The following is a 20,875-nucleotide window of genomic DNA, read 5'->3' as shown; positions in this document are numbered from 1 at the left end:
CTGCCTCCCACTCCTGTGCTCCAGCCACCAGCCCACACCCCTGCCACGCTCAGGCCTAGGGAGCCCTGGAGCCACAGGACGAGGGGCTGATGTCAGTGACTCTTGCGGCAGCAGGGCGGGCGTGGTGACTGGCTGCCTCATAAGCAACACACGCAGGGCCAGATCCTGAGCTCCTTAGCCCGAGCCAAGGGGAGAGGGGAGCTGGCCTGTTCTGCTTTGCATCGTCCCAGTGTTGTATGTCCCTGCAGCAATAAATGACTTTCCTCCCAGATGTTAAAGGGCCAGGAGCTGGGAGCTCAGCTCTGCTGCTGCCCTCATGCCCCAGGGCACTGGTCGTTGTTAACGCTGTGGGGTTTGGGGTACCAGGAGCTGTGGCCGGTCCCCTCTCTGCCCTGCAGACACCTCACCGTTGGGTCCCTCCTCTTCCCGCAGCGACCCTGCCCTGTCCCCAGCAGAGCAGCCTTGGATTTCCAGGGCCTGAGCCTCCTCCCACTCATGCTGGTTTTGCACCCGGGTCACCCCAGTGACTTTGATGGAGATAGTCCCGACCTGCACCCCGAAGGCAGGAGCAGAACCAGGCCAGGGGTGGGAGCATGGCAGAGGCCTGCTTGGGTCTAATTCAAGCCTGAGGGAGACCAAAACCCAACCCGAGCCTTTTTCAGACCCAGCCCGTGTCAGTACCACCACCTCGTTCTTGGGGCTTCCCGCTCCCCATGCCCCGTCTCCAGCTGCCTCCTGCCCGCGGGGTCGCGCTGACGGCTCTGTGCCCCGACGGCTCCATGCCCCCTGCTCGGTGCACGCGCGGTGGAGCAAGAGGTGCTGCGACTCCTCGACACGCTCCCTCCACTGCATGCCCGGGCCGGCAGGAGCGGGACACGCAGCCGCTGCGGTGCCGACCCCCTCGGCAGAAGGAGGGGAATCACGCCGCGCCGGAGAGGGTCGGATAGGTTCCTGACCTGAACCCCTGTTGTTTTCCAGGGCATTCAGGGAGCAGCACGAAGCCCTGCTAAGGACGGCTGGCCCCTGACCGCCAGTCGTGGGCGGCCACGGGAGCCTATGATGCGGGACATGTGCGGGAAGACCGGACCGTGAGAGGCAAAGGGGGTTTGAGGGTGGAGGGGGTGGGAATTCGGAAGGCAGCACGTCCCACTCTGCAATGAGCCAGCCGGAGTCATTTCCAGACATTTATACCTCATGTACAATCGCTCTCGCTCCAGTCCAATGGATCGACATGACAACGGTCGTTTGACTGACAAGATATCCATTCACTACCTTCCAGCTGCATCCTGTGCTAGCTCCCATCCCCTCTCACCCCCGGGAGTGCGCTGGATGTCAGCAAGGGCAGGACACGGCCCCAGGTTCCCAGGACACGGCCCCAGGTTCCCAGGACACCTCAGTGGCCAAGCCTCAGTGCAGGTCAATGTTCTCGTACTCCTGGTGGTCGGAGTCCTCCAGCTCGATGGCAGGCACCAGGTTGTAATAATCCACCGCCTGGCTCATGTAGAGCTTCTCTCGGTCCACCGAGTCCTTCAGGACGTCCGTCACGCTCACCGTCTCCGCTTCCAGCTCGCTGCCCGCCAGTTCGTCTGCTGCTGCCGCCACCTGGGGGGCCCCCTCGGGGCCCGTCTCCTGGTCGAGGCTCCCATCGTTGACCAGCACCAAGGAATCATCCAAGGCCCCCAGCTTGATTTCCACCTCTTCGTAGAGGTCCCGGTTGCTCCCCAGCAGGGCGGTGGAAGGCTTCAGCAGGATCTGGTTCCTCAGCAGCATGTTCTTCTCGCTCTCGGTGGGGGCAGTGGGCAGCTCACACTGGATATAGTGGAGATGCTCTGCCAGCCCCTTGGCACCGTTCCTCTCCGCTGTGGCCAGGTGGCACTCCGGACTGCGGCTCAGGGCAGAGCCCGTCTTTCTCTTCTGCCTGCAAAAGCACCAGGCGACCAGGGCTAAAATGACCACCAGGGGCAGGCAGATGAAGAGGGCGGTCAAGCTGTGTGCCCGGCAGAGCTCCTTCTTACCGATGTCTCGGATGTCCATGCTGCGGTAACGCTCAGGGGTGCTGCACACCACGACAGAGCCCTGCATGTCCCCGCTGGGTGGCTCTCGGGGATACTTCTCCAGGTCACTGAACAAGGTGCAGGTGCAATCCCAGCTATTGTTGGAGAGGCCGAGCCTGGTGAGAGATGGCTTAAAGACACTGGAGGGAAGGGAGGCCAAGTCATTGAAGCCAAGGTTAACCTCTTGGATTTGGGTGGAAGCTCTCAGGAAGGATTTGGGCAGCTTGTGAAGCTTGTTGCCGTCCAATCGAAGGATCCTCAATCGGGGGGCATCTTCTAGGAAACTTTCTGGAAGCTTTTCCAACTGATTGTGATCCAAGTGCAAAATCTCCAGCATGACGGGCACCCCTGGTGCATTGACAATGTCCAATACGCTGCAATGCGAGAGGTATAGCTCTCTCAGGCCTGTTACTCCACCAAAGAGGCTCCAGTCCAGGGAGCGAATTTCAGTCCTGGTGAAGTTCAAACAGCATGTCTGGAGGGCTGGAGCGGCCTGAAAATCAGAGAAGGCCACAACTGTACTGCAGTTGCAGGTTTTTTCCACAGTTCCTAGAGCAAGTCGCGTGGCCAGCAGCAGCCCACCCCACAGTATGAAGGTCCACAGCTCATGACCTAAAGCAAAAAGGAGAGGAAAATAGATTCGTGATTTCTTCTGAGTAAAAAGAGGTTTGTAACTAACTCACAACAGTTCTTGTACAACAAACACCAATTGTTGAGTAAGCCTGCAGTTCGATCCATTTAATGGATCAATTTAACTCTTGGAGAGCAGTTTCTCTCTTCAAAAACTTTCCAAACTTTATCTGTACAAGGTTCACTTCACCCAGGCCTGAAATGTAGCTGTCTCTGGGGGGGAACCCCGCAGCGTACAGTAATTCTGCAAAGCAGCTTAAGATAGGAAGTGAAAAAGAATCCTATCCTAACTGAAATACAGGGAAACAGCGTGCAGGTACCCAGATGAGAACTTCACAAAGGCCGACCCTGCTGCTTTTATTAAACGTGCCATGGGATCTTTAACAACAATGAATGTTCAGAGCCTCCATTGTACGTGTCGTCGGAAAGATGGCACCCCCCAGCAGCACACCGCCCCCTATTGGCAATGCATGTTTAACCACTATTATTACTTATAGGTAATTAGAGGGATATACTATTGGTCACATCTTCCAAAATCTGCCACCTTTAGCATCTCACATTAAAACACCCTGCAGCAGGGGAGAGGAAAGGGTTGGGGTGACCCCCTGTCCTTCTTTTGAGCCCTAAATATCTGTGACCCACTAGCATCTCCCAGTTGCATCTGGCATGAAAGGAGGGAAGAGGTGAGGGGGAACTGGCTGATTGGGAGGGACTTTCCTTTTTCAGCCACTAACTAAATTCACCCGGCCGCTCTAGCTCCTTCCCAAGAATGGAACCGCCTGCCCCCAGTACGTGGTGGCCATCTAGGACTTTCCTCTGTCTGAGCATGAAACCCAGGCTGATTCTGGCAGGCAGCTGATGTCAAGCTGCTAACGCAGTTTCTGAAGCAACCCAGCCCTGGCACAAACAAACATGGGCAGGAGCCCTGCCTCTCACCTGGTCAGATCCTGCTGCTCTGCAAAGAGTTACCTGCACCAGGTACTCAGCTCAGTGCCCTGGAGCACTGGGGAACACCCTGATTACACCCACTCCAGAGGAGAGCAGTTCCCCAGGCAACGGCTGGGCAAACGTGAGCTCTTGTACTGAAAAGGGGCATGTGTTGTTCAAACCAGAAAGGTGGTGTGTGGGAATCACGCTCCCTAGGGCACAGAGATTGACTGGATACCCATGACCCTGCAATACTTGGCCAATGAGTGATCCAGATTCCTAGGACCAGTGCCCTGGGGTCGTCGGCATCTATGCTGCACAGACAGGACCATGGACTCAAAGGGATCATCCACACACAGAGTAAACTGCAGAAATATGCAGGCTGAGTTAGATCCTGATGGGAGTGAAACCTTTGGTTCCGAGGAGTGTAGGATTTCAGACTCGATGCCCTCCATCATCCCCTCCAGCAGGTCCAGAGCCCCAGCTATCTGCCTGTTCCTCTTGTAGCAGCCACATAAACTCCTTCCCATGGCTATGGCCATTCTCTCAGGGAACCAGCTGGTCTGAGACCCTTCCGTTCACACTGGTGGTTGGAGGCATCTCTCCAGGATACTTCCATACAGCACAGCCACTTCTCTGAGGGTCAGCCAGCCAGGGCTTCCCCACCCAGCCTATAGGGGCAAATCCTGCTCCCCTTTCTTTGATGCAGAGGGCCTTCAATACAGTGGAATCAGTGTGATCCTGCTGCTTAGAGCCAGCAGCACGATATGGGGAACTGCATAAAGGGATCTGCACCCCAAGAGTACCATGGATTGGGGCTCCCTGCACCCCAGCGTGCAGGAGTTAGGGCGTAGGGGCAGGGATCTGGAACAGGGGAGCTCTCCTCCGGAGGCGACGTCATGCTGTCTGCATGTGCAACACCAGAACCAGAGAAATTAACAAAGCCCGTATAACAAAAGGCCACCCAGAACTCCAGTCTGACAGGTCTGACCCCAGTGGCCCAGAGAAGAGCTCTGGGTAAGCTCGAAAGTATGTCTTTCTCACCAGGCAGTTGGTCCCTTGAAAGATACGACCTCACCCCTCTTGAATCTCCAATATCCTGGGACCGACACTGCTGCAGACGGGTCTGACCCTACCTTCTCGTCCACCCCAGGGCCTGTTAGGACCGTGTGTAGCTACCCCAGCTACCCCAGAATGCCCTGCTATGGACAAGCTGCGGGCATAACTTTGTACTGATGGGCCACAGCAGGGCAGCGGGGCATGGGAGGGGTTGAAATCTAGATGCCAGGCGTTATGTAGGACAGATCAATTCCGTGAAGCTTTCCTGGCATGACAAGCTATGCCAGTGTTGCTGCAAGGTAAGAAAAAGTCAGCCCCACAGGTCTCTGCCGGAGAGCGGGTTCGATCCACCCACGAGGCAGCTGGAGGCAGGGTTCGGAGTTATGCGCGCTCGGCTTGGTTCCCCTCGTCTGGAGTAATCGGCGACACCTAGTGGGTCCTCTGGTGCATTGCGGTGGCTGTGGGGCTAGGGAAGCCCTGTCTGTTTCCCCATTTAAGGGTCAGATGTTTACTGACAGGAAGCATTCACCTCTAGCTCCAATCCTGCCCAGACACCAGCATCTGGGCATCGGGACCTGGTCAGCAGCTTGGGCAGAGCAGGTTGGTGAGTGTTAGTCCAGTGCCAGGAGCCTGAGCTCCCCCCTCGGGGCAGGGTCGAGGTTGGCTGGCAGAGGGGTGTGTGTGGAAAGCTCGACCTGTCGCTACCCATGTCCCGGGGAGAAGCAGGGGGTTCAGTTCCCTGGGCGGTCAGGCTGGGCCCCAGGGGAGCCCGTGCCGAGGGAGGCGTCCGAATGCTTTACAATGCCCGAGATGCAGGAAAGGCTCAGGAGCTGAACCGCTGGAGGGCGAGGAGGGAGATCCTTTGGAATCAAAGCCCCAGGCAGCAGGACCTGCGGTGCATCCGCTCATTCTCCGGAGCCATCAGCCCAGCTGGGGCCAGGCTGCCAGTCCGAGCGCTGGAGACAAAGACCGGCCGCAGCTGCGGTGCTGACGGTAACACGAGCCCCAGGCCACGGACGCTGTTTCCTCTCTCCCAGCTCTCTCTCCGCCAGGCCACACGGGGATGGCCCTCAGCAGTGGGGTTACCAGAGACCCCACTGTGTCACCCCCAAATCCGTGACTCCCTAGGCTGGTGGGACGGTGATTCTACCTGGTGGTCCTGGTTCCACACCTGCCTCTCCCCCCGACCCTGCAGTCATTTCTCACCCCTTCTTTCTCTCCTTCAGCTCCCAGTGCTTCCCTTCTCCCTTTCCCCTCTCTCAGTTCCCTTTCCCTCCCCTTGACTCTCTGCCATGATGCCTCCTTATGGCAAGGCTTGGATGCCCTTGTGCAGCCCCAAGACACGACAGGCTGAGGGAATTTTGAGGGCACATCCACGTAGAATGTCTCTGATACAGGCACTGGCCTGTGTCTCCAGGCCCTCAGCAGAGGGGCTGCCCAGACAAGCTAGCGTTCAAATGAGGACCTGGGGATTTGCCCCAGGCTGCCCCCCCATGCTTGGGAGGAGCTCCCTGGAAACATCTGCAAAAGGAACTCCTTGTCCTCCTTTAAATCCCTCCCAGCTCTCCACTGCCATGATGCCTACGGACGACAGCTAAATCGCTGGTGTGCAGGGAGACCTGCCTGTCACATTGGCCATTGTTTCCTGGGACTCCTTAGTTCACCTGTACCCCACCTGACATCTCATCTTACATTGTAAGCTCTCTGGGGCAGGGGCCGTCCCTTTGCTCTGTCTGCACAGAGCCTAGCACCATGGGGGCCCAGTCCTAGGTGCTACGGTAATATACATAGGAATAATACTGTATGCTGGAGACATTACAGGGCCCCGGGCTCGGTTCCCTGCCATTGTGCGGGACAGGAAACTCCAGCACTTTGGCCCATGTTCCGGTTACAGTCTGTTGGTCTGAGCAGGGGTGGAACAATGAACAATCTCTGCTTATCAGCCCCGCCATCCCCAGAGGAACTCCTGCTCAGCCAGGCACTCCCTGGCCACTTCCTGGCCACTGCCCCTGACGTCGGCTTTACCTCCCCGCCCTGCTCTCCTTAAAGGCCCAGGCCTGGTTTTTAACCAAGAGCCTCTTACGGCTTAAACCCTGAGCAGGCCTGTTCTGGACGCCAGGGTGGCCAATGCTCGGTCTTTCGATGTGGGAAAACGGGGCTCAGGTCCCAGCTGTGGGAAGGACTCTTGGGAGGGGGGGCGGTGTCTCACGAGGGACCGTGTATTGCTCAGCAACTTTCCCCTCTGCTAATTAAGAGGCAGTGTGCATGGGGTGTGTGCGTTTGTTGTGTGCTGTGGGGGTTGGATGGCTCAGGGGACCAGGATGGGATGCAGAGACTTTCACCTCCAACTCCAGTCCAGCCTGAGGCTGGGGGACATGGGACTTAGGCTGGGGGCTCCGGGGGTCTTCCACCACTAGGTGGCTTGTTCCAATCCAGCACAGGCCAATCAGCAATAATGCCCCCCGCCCCTCGCTGGTAGCCCCAGCAAAAGGCCAAGGAGAGCGACCGATGCTGTCACGGCTGGCAGGAGCCCACTTGCCAAAGCCCTGGCTGTACCTGGCCATGGATACACCCAGACCTCCGGGCTGCCTGCCAAGCACCTTTCACCTGCAGGAAATTCACCCTGAAAGCAGCCGTGGGGATGGGCTCCGAAGGGGACCATGAGCTGCCTTCCTGGTGTGCTTTCCCCACCCTGTCCTGCCCCATAAGAGAACCAGGCACCATGGCCCAGTACTGCTCTCGTCCCCTCTGGGCCAGACCCAGCAGGCTGTGATACAAATCTGTGAAACCTGAGGCTCTCCCAGGAAATGTGGGGCCCAGGGCAGCTTGACCGCCGCTTTTCAAGGCGAGGAGCTTTCCTGGGACGGGAAAGGAGAGCCAGCGGCAACACTGGAAGCCCTCTCAGCCACGAAGGCATGTCCCTTTCATTGCACTGCCTTCCTGTTTGCTAGGGCCAGGCCTGTCCCCTGGCAACGGCCCAGGGCCAAGAGCTTGATCACCTGAGCGGGGCGCCATGCCAGCAGCAGACTGGTCACCCACGGACACTGCTCTCAGCGTGGAGCAAAAGCCCTCCCAGCCCCGATGGACACCTATGGCCTTGATGGCCCAGCTCAGCCGACAGAGCTAAGCCTGGCCCCTGGGATGCTGACTGCGTACCGGCCCCGCCTGGAAACATTTGTCTTCTGTGACTGTCCCAAACACGAGCTCTGTGCGGCTGGGACCTGGCAATGGCAGAGGTTGGCACTGCGGCTTTCCAAGCAGTTACCGCCAACAAACTTCAGCCTTAACTCGTATCCCCCCCATCTCCAATTTACTCCAGGGAGACCGCGTTTCACGGCAGCAGAAACGTTCCCTCCCATGAATCGCTCAGCCGGTGATAGAAAGCAGACCTCCTGAAGGAAGGCTTTAGGACGAACCGGATACTGCAGGGAAGTGGACGGGAGAAAGGTGCTTGTTACTGAGGGTCTAATCAGACCATCTGGGCAGCCCTCACCCGATCTTCTGTGATGCCGAGTGGCAGCTTTCACCGAGCCCCTGCACCTCGTTCTGGTTCCTCTCTGAGCACTGCCCATGAGAAGCCTGGAACTGCAACCCCCTGGCCAGGGGGAACGGGCACAGAGTGGCACATACACCCAGCAGGGTCGTGGATGGCAGCAGCTACAAGCAGCTCGCTGACACAGCAGGAAAGAGAGTCCAGCAGCAACGGGGTATCCAGCTCATGGTGATCAGCACCACTCCCGCTCTGTTCACATTCCCTTCTGTCTCTGTAGGCCCTGTACGTGGCTGTATGCCACTGCTCCCCAGCACAGCCAGCCAGCATGGCCGGAGCAGGGGGAGTGGAGCCGGCTCACGGTATCTTCCCCCCTGCCTCTGAAGCACCAAGTGGAACTCCCACCCACTGTGTGCAACCGCAGAACTGGACCATTGCGCAGCGGCAAGGAAACGCCCCCGTTCCCCTTGGCTGGTCACAGCACGCTGCATGGCTGCTCCTCTCTCGTGTCCCGGGGCCTGGGCTCTGAGCTGAGGAAAGCACTTTTGCGCTTACTTTTCACTGCATCCCCTTCCACCCCATGCACCCCCCCCCCATTGTTACAGGGGCTCTAGAGAATACATGGATCCTGGGTTTACACCCCCTACTCCTACATGGGTATACATGAAAAATCATGAAGGCTGTCACCCGGTTAGAGTCAGATTTCACAGACTCTGGGCAAGATTTTCAACGGTGATTAGGCCAGGGGTTCAGAGCCGGCCTTAGGGAAAATGGTGCCCTTGGCTCCCGGGCTCCCCGCCCTGTCACCTCTGGCCCCTGCTGCGCCCCCCCCACACACACACTTTCTGCAGCCTCGAACCCCAGGCCTGCCCTATTTCTTGCCTCTTGACCACAGCGCCCTGGGCAGTCGCCTACCCCTAAGGCTAGCCCTGCAGGGGTTCCCAAACTTTTTGCCAGCTCGAAACCCACTGTAATTAATTATTTCCTCCCGAGGCCCCGCAGAGAGCATGGAGGGCGCCATTTTGTAGAGCAGAGTGGTCTCCGTGCATTGTGGTCTCACATGGACGGTGCGTCCGAGGTCCCAAAATGGCATCCTCCACACACGAGGGGCCACCGCCACCCCATCTGCTGGTTTCCCACTTTGGGAACTGCTGGACTTGGGCAGCCTAACTTGCAATTTCTTTTAAAGGGGCTAGTTTTTCAAAGGGGAGTGCTCAGCACTTCCTGAGAAATAGGCCCCTCTGAGGTGTTTCAGGTGGGGCCCCCAAAATCACTAGCCACTTTTGAAAATCTTGGCTTCTGACAGCTACATTCTTGGAGCCCAAAAGACCTACATCCCTTTTCAGCAAGGATGCATTTTGCAGGTCGCCAGCACCTTCCACCCAAGGGTCTCAAGGCCCTTTACAAACATTCCCCTGTGAGGTAGGAAATTAACAGTCTTTCCACCTCACAGAGACTTGCTCCAAGTTACAAAATGAATCAGCAGCAGAAGTGGGAATGGCGCTTAATTCCAACGGGGAGAGGTGCTGGGGCATAAGCAATTTTTTAATTTTCATAACTGATGCGGCGAGCCTGGAGGGGCCGGGGCTCTGAACTGCCAGGCCCGGAGGCTGCCCGGGCTCAGACCTGCCAGGCCGGGAGGGGCCGGGGCTCAGACCTGCCAGGCCCTGGCACAAATTAAACAGTGTTGATGATCAGGAACTATTTTTGTCCGTCTCTTCCCTCGCAGCAACAGGCGCCCCCAGTAGGGTGGCCAGTCAGCAAGTGTGAAAAGTGGGGGTGGGGGGTAATAGGCGCCTATATAAGGCAACGCCACGAACATAGGGACATCTGGTCACCCTAGCCCCCCCCCCCCCGGGCTAGACTGGGGCACTGAAGTCGGGATTGACGCCGGGGGAAGAGCGCCCCCTATTGAGTCACCTGCCCCAACGCTGGGGCACCAAACTTGGGAGAACCCAGGCGGTGCTCGGCTGGGGAAGGGCGCACGGACTCCCGGCCCTGGTGGCCCAGCGGGGAGAGGGGTCTCCGCGCCGGGCAGCTGGAGGGACCAGGTGGCCCCTGCCCTCGCCGCCCCTTGTGAATGGAGCCCAGGGGACGCGCAGGCCCCCGTTCCCGGAAAGCCGGGCAGCAGGACGGGCACTGGGGAAACCCAGCCAAACAGACCCGTGGGCGGCGGGACCCAGCCAAGCCCGAGCGCACCCGCTCCCCGGCAGCCTGGCCTCGCTGCTCCGCCCGAGCCGGAGCGGGCCAGGGCCGGGTCAGTCGCTCCGCGCCCGGGGGGTGCGTGGGAATGCGCCCGCGGAGCCCAAGGGGGCGCGGAGTGGACGGGCAGCCGGGGCGGGGGGCGCCCGGGGCTGGAGGGAGGCGGACCCCGGTCCCGGGACAGCGCCGCCGGGCAACCCTCACTCACCTCCCGCGGCGGGTCCCATGCTCCCGCGGGGGCTCTCCGGGGAGCCGAGCGGCGGGGCCCCGTCTCAGGTGTCCATGCCGGGCTGCGCTCCGCGCTCTCTCGGGCCGGCCCTCCCGGGGTGTGGCCCGCCCGGCGCCCAGCAGCGGCTCCGCCTCGGCTTGGGCCGCCTGCGGAGCAGAGGCAAGTCACTCCCCGCCCTCCGGGATTTCCCAGTCCCCCGCCGCCCGGTCCCCTGCCCCAGAGCTAGCCCCCTTCTCTCCAGCCTCCCACCTCCAGCCCCCTTCTCCGCAGTCCCCTTCTCTCCAGCCCCCCAGTATCCCGCCCCCACCCCCTTCTCCTTCCCAGTTCCCTGCTATCCAGCCCCCTTCTTCTCCCTAACCCTTCTCCCATCCAGCCACCCCATATCCACCCCCTCATTCCCCAGCACCCCCTTTTCAGCCACCCCCCAGTATGCAGTCTTCCTCTGGTTCCCCAGCCCCTCCATATCCAGCCCCCTCCCTTCTCCCCAGCCCCCCCCTTTTTCAGTGTGTGTCCCCCCCATATCCTGCACTCTTCTTTCTTCCCAGCCCCCAGCATTCTCCTCTTCCAGCTCCCAACCTCCAGCCCCAGGAATTCCTCAACTCCAGCCTCTCCCCCTCCAGCCCCCAGGCCCCTGCTAGGCACCTGGCTGACGTTCCCCATCCCCTGTGGGTGGTGGGAAGCAGCTGCGTGTGTGTCTCTGTGTGTCTATTTCACCATCAGTGGAAACCCACCCAGAGCCGGGGGACACCAGCCCAGGCAACATGCACAACCCCGTGACTGAGAGTGTGTGTAAACTAGGGAGCCCTGGGGCCCTGCTGCCATCCCTGTGTACACCGGTGTTCCTGTGCAAAGGGCCGTAGCTAGGAACGATCGGGATGGAATTGACAGGAGAACGCTTATACTGGGGCTTTTGGGTGTGCAATAATGGCCGTGGGGGAGGGCCTGGTTGGGACCCCATCACTTGGGATAGACCAACTGGACAAAGCACTTGGAATTGCGCTGTAGGGCCAGGAGGAGGTCTGAGGGGGTTTATCCATCTCTAGTTCCCTCCATTCCTGATTCTAGGAAATGCAGGGGGATGGGATCTGACTGGCTGCTGACCCAAGGTGTGTCCTCCTCTCTGTGGCCTTTATCCTGCAAACACCCACTTGCTTACCTTGATGCACACGAGTATTTCTGTTGAGTTCAGTGGGACTCAGATCTCAGTGGTTAGGTGCTGAGCGACTAGTTAGGCATCTAAATGCTTTTGAGGATCTGGGCCTAACTCCTGTGCGTAAAGTTAAAAGTGAATGTAAACGCTTGCAGGATTGGGGCCAAATAGATCAAAGATTCTCCCCTCCCATTGTGTCTATTGTGAATTTTCTTTTCCCCAGTACAAGCAAAAGCCCAGGGGCACTTGGAACTGGAGAGGGAAAAGAGCCCCAGGCTGAGGAAACAAAGCTAAACAAAAAGGAAAATTATTAATACATAATACTAAGGCTTGGTAACTAACATCTTTGAAACACCAACCATGCTAAGGGATAAATCCTTGCTCCAGCTCTGCAGGGTGGGGAAGTCATAAAATGTTGATTCCCACCGTGACTCTCGGAGACAGATCAAAATGACTGTACAGCTAGGTAAACTGAGGCTCAGGTAGAGGCAGGATGCCCCAGCGCCCTGAACCTTTCAACCATCCTTTAAACCTGTGCAAACCTTGTGCATCAAACCAGTAGCATTTGACACCCACTTTGCACATATGTAAGTGACTACGCAAGACTGGAGAGAATCAGCCCACAGTTGACTAGCAGGGGAGTGTGTGTGTGTGATGGATAATACCGGTGAGGGTCTGACTGTACTCACAGGCCTTGTCTGTACTTAAAAACACTGCTGCTGTCCCTACACCTTCAAAATCCTGCTAGTGTAGACACAGTTATACCAGCAAAAAGGAGCTTTTGTCGGCACAGCTCATGCCAGTTTGAAATCGGACAGAAGCAGGTTTTTGCCAGTATAACTGCATCTACAACAGGGCTTTTGCCGGCCCAGCTACATCATAAAAACAATCGTACCCCAACCAGCATTGCATGTTGGCAAAACGTTTAAGTGTAGACCTGGCCTAGCATGAGATCTGTGTCTGAGCATGCTCAGTGCAAACTAAATGTTTCCAGAAGCCTGGGGAGGCTTGGTGTGAGCTGAGTGCTCCTATGGCTAATAATAAATGTATTTGGCCTTTTCTCCAGCCACTCTGCCTCCTAAGCACCTATTAAGCATTCCAGAGATCACAGTACATGCCTGGAATAAACGGTGCCCTGATGCATGCTAAGAGGTTGTTATGGCTCATCATTTAAGACACAAGTAGGTAGGGGCCAATAGTTTAAAGGGTTTATTGATTTGCTTTTATCAGCTGACATAGGTGAGGTACCCCTGCAAGCTGTGATAGTAGTTAGGGCTTACACTGTTTTATTCGTCTTTTGAGCTTTCTACAATTAAAGGAATGGAACCAATTTTAAAAGGTGCAGTACCTGGAAATTTTGTTCTGTGTGTGCAGCACCTAACGCAGTGGGGCCCTGGTCCATGGCTCCCCCCTTACTCCTGTTACAAGTGACAGCTAAGCTCACTCTACCTGAAAGAGGTTAGAGGGGAGGAAAGACTTTCTCAGTTTTCCAGAGTGTTAGCTTTGTGCATTGGTCTAGTCAGTTTCACGGTTTCCTTTGCAGAGGCAGGTGGTTTGTCAGTTTCCGTGTCTTGTCTGTATGGTTCTTTCTCACAGCAGCCAGAGAGAGAAAAACACGTTTTAAAAACAGGAAAATGTGGTTGTCAAGCCGCAGAAATAGGCAGGGAGACCCTGGGGCAGCTGATGGTCTTGGAACGGCTTTTAACTCATGTTTGAAAAGTGACTAGATTTCATTGCTGTAAGAAGTCCACTGGAGTGGACCCCGCCTGCCTTTCCAGTGTTACTTCTCTTCCCGTTGCCTGACTGACCCTGTGAGTGTGTCCGCGGCACGTCCCCAAGAGACACTGCCCACACATCCGGATCTGTCACCTCCTGAGCTCAGGTGGGTCACCAGCAAGAGCTGATGGTAGCAGATGAGCAACGGCCTTATGAGCAGGCAGCTGGGCTCCGTCTGCAGCAGGCAGCAAACAAAACAAACTCCATAGCAACACAAGGCCGCGCGTTCTCCTGGCTGGGGATTTCAGACACGAAGCAGAGTGGGTGAAACAGAAACAGACAGTTCCCTTTTGGGTGTGATGCAGGGAACGAGTGCTTGAAGGTTACAGGAAGTGAGGGTGTAGAGAGGAAGGATGGTGCATTGGGTAGGGTGCTAGCCAGGGAAACCGGGTTTCAAGTCCCTGCTCTGCTACAGTCTCCCTGTGTGACCAGGGCATGTCCCTTCGTCTCCGTTCTCCATCTGTACAATGGGGTCATAGCCCTGCCTTCCCTCCCAGGGCTGTTGCGAGGATAAGAACAGTAGATTGTGAGGTCTCAGATACTCTGGAGAAAGGGACCAGACAAGGACTGCAGATGGATGGCTTTTGCTATGCAATACTCAGTGCTGGAAGCAGAGAGGCCTTCCTCATAGTCCTGCAAATGTGGTCTAGTGGTGAGAGTCTCGCTGGGACTCCAGACCCTGGGTATTCCTAGAGTTTAAGGCCAGAAGGGACCATTCGGATCATCCCGTCTGACCTCCTTGCCAGCAGAGAGCTTAGAGCCTCTCCTAGTGATCCCTGCATCGAGTGCATGACATGTGGTTGAGCTATCATGGATCTTTTAGAATGATATCCGGGCCTGATTTAAAGAATTAAAATGACAGAGAATCCTCCCCATCCCTAGGTCAGCTGTTTGATGGCTAATTACCATCACTTAGAAATCAGGCCTTATTTCAAGTCTGAATTTGTCTAGCTTCAGCCTCCAGCCACTGGATCTCATTCTGTCTTTTCCTGCTAGGTTAAAGAGCCCTTGGCTGACTCAGAAATCTCCTCCCCTCTGAGGTACTTGTAGGCCATGAGCAAGTCCCCTCTTAATTTTTTTTGGATAAACTCAATAGATTGACTTTCTTCAGACCCTCATTGGAAGGCAGGTTTTCCAGACCTCAGATCATTCTTGTAGCTCTTTCCTGAACCCTTTCCAATTGGTTACCATCCTTTCTGAAGTGTGGACACCAGAGCTGGACGCAGCAGCCAGTAATGGCCTCTCTGATGCTGTATCCAGAGGTGATGCCCACCCTTCTACTCTACCTGATCAGCCATTCCCAGCTCTGTCACTGGGTGACCCAGGAGAAATCACACCCCAGCTTTAAAATGGGGATAGTGATCCAGCCCCAACTTTGCAAGGGATGCTGAGCTCCGGGAATGAGAAGCACTGCATGAATCAGGGTACCACTCTCCTTCTATAGTCTGCCTTCCCACCCAGAGGGGTTTCCGGTCTGCTTTCCCAAGAGCTGTGCACTGGGTCAGGGGCACTCCCTTCTGAAAACCTCAGCCTTGGTCTGTAATGCCCCGTGTCCTCCCCAGGAAATCAGGTGGCTGGCGGGGGACTCAGTGGCTGAAACCACATCCTGTCTCCCTGGTCGATGGCCCCTGACCACCATTCTGGTGCGGGATCCCGGACATGCCTTACCCACTCCCTTGCTCTCATGGACACTTTACCTTTCTTGTTTTCTTGATCTCCCCTGACTCTAAAATAAAAGCTGGTCCCTGCCTCCTTTCAACCTGTGACCTGGGATATTTAACTGCCCCCTGCATGGGCCCTGCTAGAAGCTGACGGGGGGAGCTGGATCTAATGCTACAGCATTACACTGCAAACATATATACACCCAAGCAGGTCAGTTTCCACCCAGCACAGGTAGCAATGTACACACAGAGCAAGGCACACACAGGTACGTTGTCAGGCACACACACACACAGAGCAAAGCACACACAGGTACGTTGTCAGGCCCACACACACACAGAGCAAGGCACACACACGTATTTTGTCAGATCTATGTTCCTCCACCAGAGGGCAGTAGTACCTACAAATATAAAACATAAGCGAGAGGGTAGGACTCCATCCGGCACGAGGTGTGATTCTTGTACCCCGGCACAGCCAGGGGAGGCCTGCACAAGCAGGTCTGATTCTTTCCAACAGAGGGCAATAATGCCATGCACGCTATCTGGTTTAATTCCTCCCAGCCGGTGCCAGTAGCGAACGCACCCCTGCGGACGCAGGAGCGGATTCCTCCCCGCACCAGGCAGCGTTATGCCGATGTGTTGTCTCACGCATGCTCTCACCTACATGGTGTTCTCCATATGATAAATTGCAAACCCCTATAGCAATGGAGATTGCAGTTATGTGTTTTGACCAGCTCCCCTGCATTGCTCTGCCCACCATTCCATTTCCCCTGGGACTTACTCTAACACCCCAAGCCTCTGAGCAGCCTTAAAGAACCAAATGCCCTCACCCCAAGTCAGCCCACCAAAGAAATGATTCCTTCTTTCCTCCTAATGTGGAATTTTATAGTTACCCGACACTCAGGCCATGGGTCAAATCCAAATCCTTACTGTGAATCTGGGGGAAAGACCTTGCTCCGAAGGCATGGCGTGACCTCTGACCTTGGTGGGATTTGCGTGTGACCCTTCAAACACTCAGATGTCACCTCTCGGTTCTGTGTTCCAGGTTCACTTAAAACATCATCAGATCTTTACACCTTCTGCTCTTGAGCTGTATAGGGAGGTGAGTCCTAGTGATGGGAGCCCAGGCCTGGCACTGGCTCCCGCTTTGTCTTTGGGCAAATCACTTCATCGAGTCATGCCTCATTTTCCCCTTCTGTAAAATGGAGACACTGATACTTACCTCATAGGCGGCTGTGGGGTTTAATTATGTCCCACTTGTTCAGTGCTGGGAAGATGGAAAGTGCTTTGCAGGTACTAGGCCCTGTGCTGGTGCATGGATTTTATAGCCCCTTGTCTATTGTTTTGCAGGACACCTCTGTCAGCCATGTTTTGTCAGGCAGAGTTTAACGCAGCCCCTGGTTTAGCTGAGCCTCCATCCAGTTTGATCAAAACCTCAGGAACTGAGCATTTGCATCAATAATCATACAAGCTCCATCCTCTGCTTTCATTAGCTTGGATCCCTCTGAGGAGGGGTGATTCAATCAGTGAGCATTTAATTAAAGTCTCTCTGGTCCCATCACCAGAGTATCCAAATGCCTCATAATTTCTAATGTGTTTATCCTACCACCACCCCAGGGAGGAAGGGCAGCGCTGTTATCCCCTTTGCACAGGTAGGGGACTCGGCCGAGGGAGCCTGTGGCTAGCAAGGACTTGAACCAAGATCGCTGTAGTCATAGGCTACTATTCTAGCTGCTGGGCCACCCTCCCTCGCAGCCTTAATGCACCCTGGCATGTAATCAATGAAGGTGCTGAATGAGAGAGTTCACCAGAACCCAAGGGAAACCCACGTCAGGAATGAAACTGCTGTCCAGGGTGTGTCATTGACACATGAGCGCTGCCATGTGCCCTGCAAGCTGTGCCATGCCCCCTGCTGGTGGGGTGGGTAACAACACAGCCCCTTAACTCCTGCTGATGGGACCGGATTGGATCAGTAGAAGGGGAGGCTGCAATGTAGCTTAAAAATGAATGAAAAATGGCTCTTAGGACAGAAAAAAAACCTATTGAATAACCTAGAGGCCAAATGTTTAAAGGCGCCATGGATCTCAGGGCTGCTCCCCACTCCACAGAGCTTGCTGCCTGTCTCCTGGTCCAGCCAGTGCAGTCCTATCCCGGCAGGGATCAGTGCAGGGACAGCTCCATTGGCCTAGGGCTCCCAGCCAAGCTCTGGCCTCCTGCTCTCTGGAGTGGGCTCCTCACCCGAACCCCCCCCCTTGTAATTCAGCCAGGTGCCCAGGCCAAGGTGATCCATTGGCTAGTGACTGCAGCATCCCTCGTGGTGGAAAAGCAACAGGGTGCAGGTGGAGTGCATGCGAGAGGTTCTTTCCTGAGGCTGCTGGACATGGGCTGACCCCGTGGCGCTTTCTGAGTAGCCCATCTTGTGCTGCGTGGTGGCACCTCACAGCCTCTCTAAGTCCTAGTCTGGCCTCTTCAGTCAAGAACCGGCCCACCCTAAATGAATCCAGCTCTGGCCTCAGCTGGCGTCTTTTAACTGGGGAGGCCACATTGCTTGGGGGGATGGAACTTCTCAGCCCTGGGAGGCGGCCCCAGACCTACTCTCCTATCCTAGCACTGTCCAGGGTGCCCCCAGGTGAATCGCACGCCAGGGGCCCAGTGAGAGTCACGTATCAACTCCAGCTTTAAACCCCCAAGGGCAGGAGTCCAGAGCCAACGGCAAAATGCTGACACCAGCCAGATCACAGATGCTGTTCTAGAGCCCGTGCGGTCACAGATGCTGTTCTGGAGCCCGGTCCTGCTGCCATTGACGTAAAGGATTGGGCCCCAGGGTTGGACACCCACCTCTGGCTGAGGCTTGTGGTTTGCAGGGGTGACTGGGGTGTGTGAAATTCTGCCGTCCCCTGGGCTAAGAGACTGCTTCCCCAGCCGCGGCCGGGAGGAGAAGGGGAGCGTCCCGATTGCAAGCCAGGATCAGCACCGGCTCGGGCTCCCTCTCATCCGGTCACTGCCAGAGGCTACACAAGTGGGGCAAAGAGCAGAGCGGGGTGTTTCTGGGGTCCACGCACCCAGGAGGAAGGAGGCCTAGCCCCCCGGGTGGTCTCTGGAAGCTGTGTGTGACTAGGAGAAGGGGAGGCAAACCCAGAGCACAGCTGCTGGGCTCTGAGCAGCCGGTAGAGGGAACCCAAGGCCTGTGACTCAGAACCCAGCCCAGTTGTGCCATGGCCAGGAAACAAACAGTGGGATGGTATCAGGGGTACCCCCTCCTGCCCAGAGGCCGATTGATGAGCAGAGCAGAGGGGTGTTAGGGGCTGCAGGCACCTGGCTGGCCAGCCTGTTTGGGGGGCGGTTCCTGGGCTGGGTAACCCAGGCAGATCCAGCGGCACCTTTTGCATTTCCCAAATGCTGCGATGGATTCTACATGCGAGGCTGGCTGGGCTCCCTCCTCCTGCCTCCTTCCTAGGCCTGCAAGGCTCTGACCTGAGCCCAATGCTCTGCTGAGCTGCACCCCTGCCCCAGAGGGATCCCCACAAAAGGGAGCGGGAAACTCGGTCTCCACGGCCCATTCAGTCCTTGAACTCTCTGCTGGGGACACTGGCGATCAAGCTTCCAGCTTAGGCACTTATCCATATACCCCCGTTACTGGGGCGTCATGCTTACAGCTGTTAACCCTCTCATGCCCCTGTGAGGCAGGGCACTGCTATCATTGCCAGGGAACAGATGGGGAACTGAGGCTAAACCCCAATGGAAGCTGGGCACCTAGTTACCTTGGAGGATCTGGGCTTAAGTGACTTGGCCAAGGTCACGCAGGGGGGCTGCAGCAGAGCAGGGATTTCAGCTCAGGTCTTCCAAGTCCTAGCTTAGCGCCCTAAGCACTAGACCATCCCCTCTGCTGCCCCTAGGTGCTGGCCTGTGACACCCTCGGACTCCCATCCCCCACAGGCCACTGCGGCAGCAACCTGAACTTAAGGGTGAAAGGCTCCAGCCCCCTCACTGCCAATCAAACTCTACCAGGGCTCCTCCAGCACCGGGGCTGTGTTGTTCTGTCAAGTCAGCTCCTTGTGGAGAAGGTTCCACGGGGCTGGGGCCTCCATCGGAAAGCGCAGGGTTGCCCCGTGACGCCTCCGGCCCCCTCCCGAGCCTGGAAACAGGGGCTGGGGGGTGGCTACGGCTGGGTGGAGAGGGTTAGTTTCTGTGAAGTGGTGAAGGTCTCCTCGGCATCTGTTCTCACTGGGGGCGGGGCTCCCTTGTGTTTGTTGTGGTGGTGGCTGGTATGTTCGTTTCCTGTGTGATAGCTGGAAATGTGAGAGAAACAGAGCAAGGGGGAGAGACAGAGAGGAATCATTGCTTATGCTCAGTGCCTCATTTTCTCCATCTCTAAAATGGGCGTGAGGCTAAATGGGTGGGTCATGAGGCTAAATCCGTCTGTGCTTGCAAAGGGCTGAGCTCCTTGGATGCTGGAGCTAGGCTGAAGGTCATTCTAGTACGTAGCTCTCTGCAGCCTCAGAGAGCACTCTACACTTTAAGTTAATGAAGCTTTCCTGTCCTCTGGGAGGTAGGCGGGTAACACGTCCCTTAGTGGATAGGTGGGGAAACAGAGGCACAGAGCAGGGAAGAGACTTGCCCAGAATCACACAGCAAGTCAGGGACAGAGCTTGGGAAAGACAAAGGAATTGGTTCTTCACATTCGCTTGCATTAAGGGCCATTGACACTTTCTCCGTTGCCTGGTGAGCTGTGAAGGCCACAACATTGGATCCGTTTCTCTTTGAAGAGGATCCTTGAATGGAAACTTGGGGTGGTCCAGGAAGGTGAGGAGAACAGCTGGGGAGGGGAGATGGGGGTGAAGTAAGTGATGCTCCCTTGAGAAGTCTTGTTTCTTTGAACCCTAGAAGAGAGATTCCTGGGACCCCATCAGCCTGCTCCCCATGCTGATACGTGACTGGGAATCCAATTAAGCCCCTTTGGTCTCCTCTACATCCTGCCCCCCCCTTTCCCCCACTCTGATTCCTTCTGAAGGGTAATTAATCTAGAAGCCAGTTGTGGCAATTAGAAGTCCTGCCAGGGTGCAAATTGCAGCCGCAATACTGGAAAACCAGCCTGCCTGGGAAAGGATTATCAGCAGCCCCTGAGAGCAGGGAGGGCAATACGCTGATTCACTAGTGGAGGGCAGCATCTGCATACCATCGTCAGCTCAGTGCATGGGAAGAGTTGATACTTGGGACTCCAGCTTTGCTTGTGACAAAATCTTGGGACAGGCAGAGTAAGAACTGCACTGGAGATCTTGTACATTGGGAGCAACTCCCTGGGTGGAGAAGGAGGCGAGGAATCCTCTGCCACCATGACACCAATGCTCATGCCACCAAGAGACGTGTAATTCTGTTACTGAGCCATCAACACAGGATGGCAGCTAAGACTGGGGCCCGTCAGTAACTAGGGATCCACTAGGGAATGCTCAGGTTTCCCCTTGTGCCCTCCTGGGCGATGTCTGGCATTTTCCCCAAACTAGGCCTGCTGGCTGATATGATACAGACAGGGAGGGGGCCGGGGGTCTGGCTGGCAGCGAGCCCTCTGAGGCTCTTAGGAGATGCAGGCTGGGCCCTGCGTCATTGGGAAGAAAGGCAGGATTCTGACAGGATGTCGTTTGAGCTTTGTTGTCTTTCCTGGACATGCTCCTTGAACAGCTTCATGCCTCACTGTCTGGCAAC

The 20,875-nt window shown here is 56.4% G+C and overlaps 1 protein-coding gene across 1 annotated transcript; it reads right to left on the bottom strand.

Moving 5' to 3' along the window:
- Nucleotides 1-1,182: 1,182 nt before the first annotated feature.
- LOC140916613 (uncharacterized) lies at nucleotides 1,183-10,702 on the bottom strand. The gene is made up of 2 exons (XM_073358286.2): nucleotides 10,571-10,702; nucleotides 1,183-2,666 (listed from the first exon to the last, which is right to left on the bottom strand). The coding sequence occupies exons 1-2, from the start codon at nucleotides 10,587-10,589 to the stop codon at nucleotides 1,408-1,410; spliced, it is 1,278 nt and encodes a 425-aa protein (XP_073214387.1). The 5' UTR covers nucleotides 10,590-10,702; the 3' UTR covers nucleotides 1,183-1,407.
- Nucleotides 10,703-20,875: the final 10,173 nt, after the last annotated feature.

Source organism: Lepidochelys kempii, chromosome 8, assembly GCF_965140285.1.
Source record: "Lepidochelys kempii isolate rLepKem1 chromosome 8, rLepKem1.hap1, whole genome shotgun sequence".
Lineage (NCBI taxonomy): Eukaryota > Metazoa > Chordata > Testudines > Cheloniidae > Lepidochelys > Lepidochelys kempii.
This window is presented reverse-complemented; position numbering and strand designations above follow the sequence as displayed.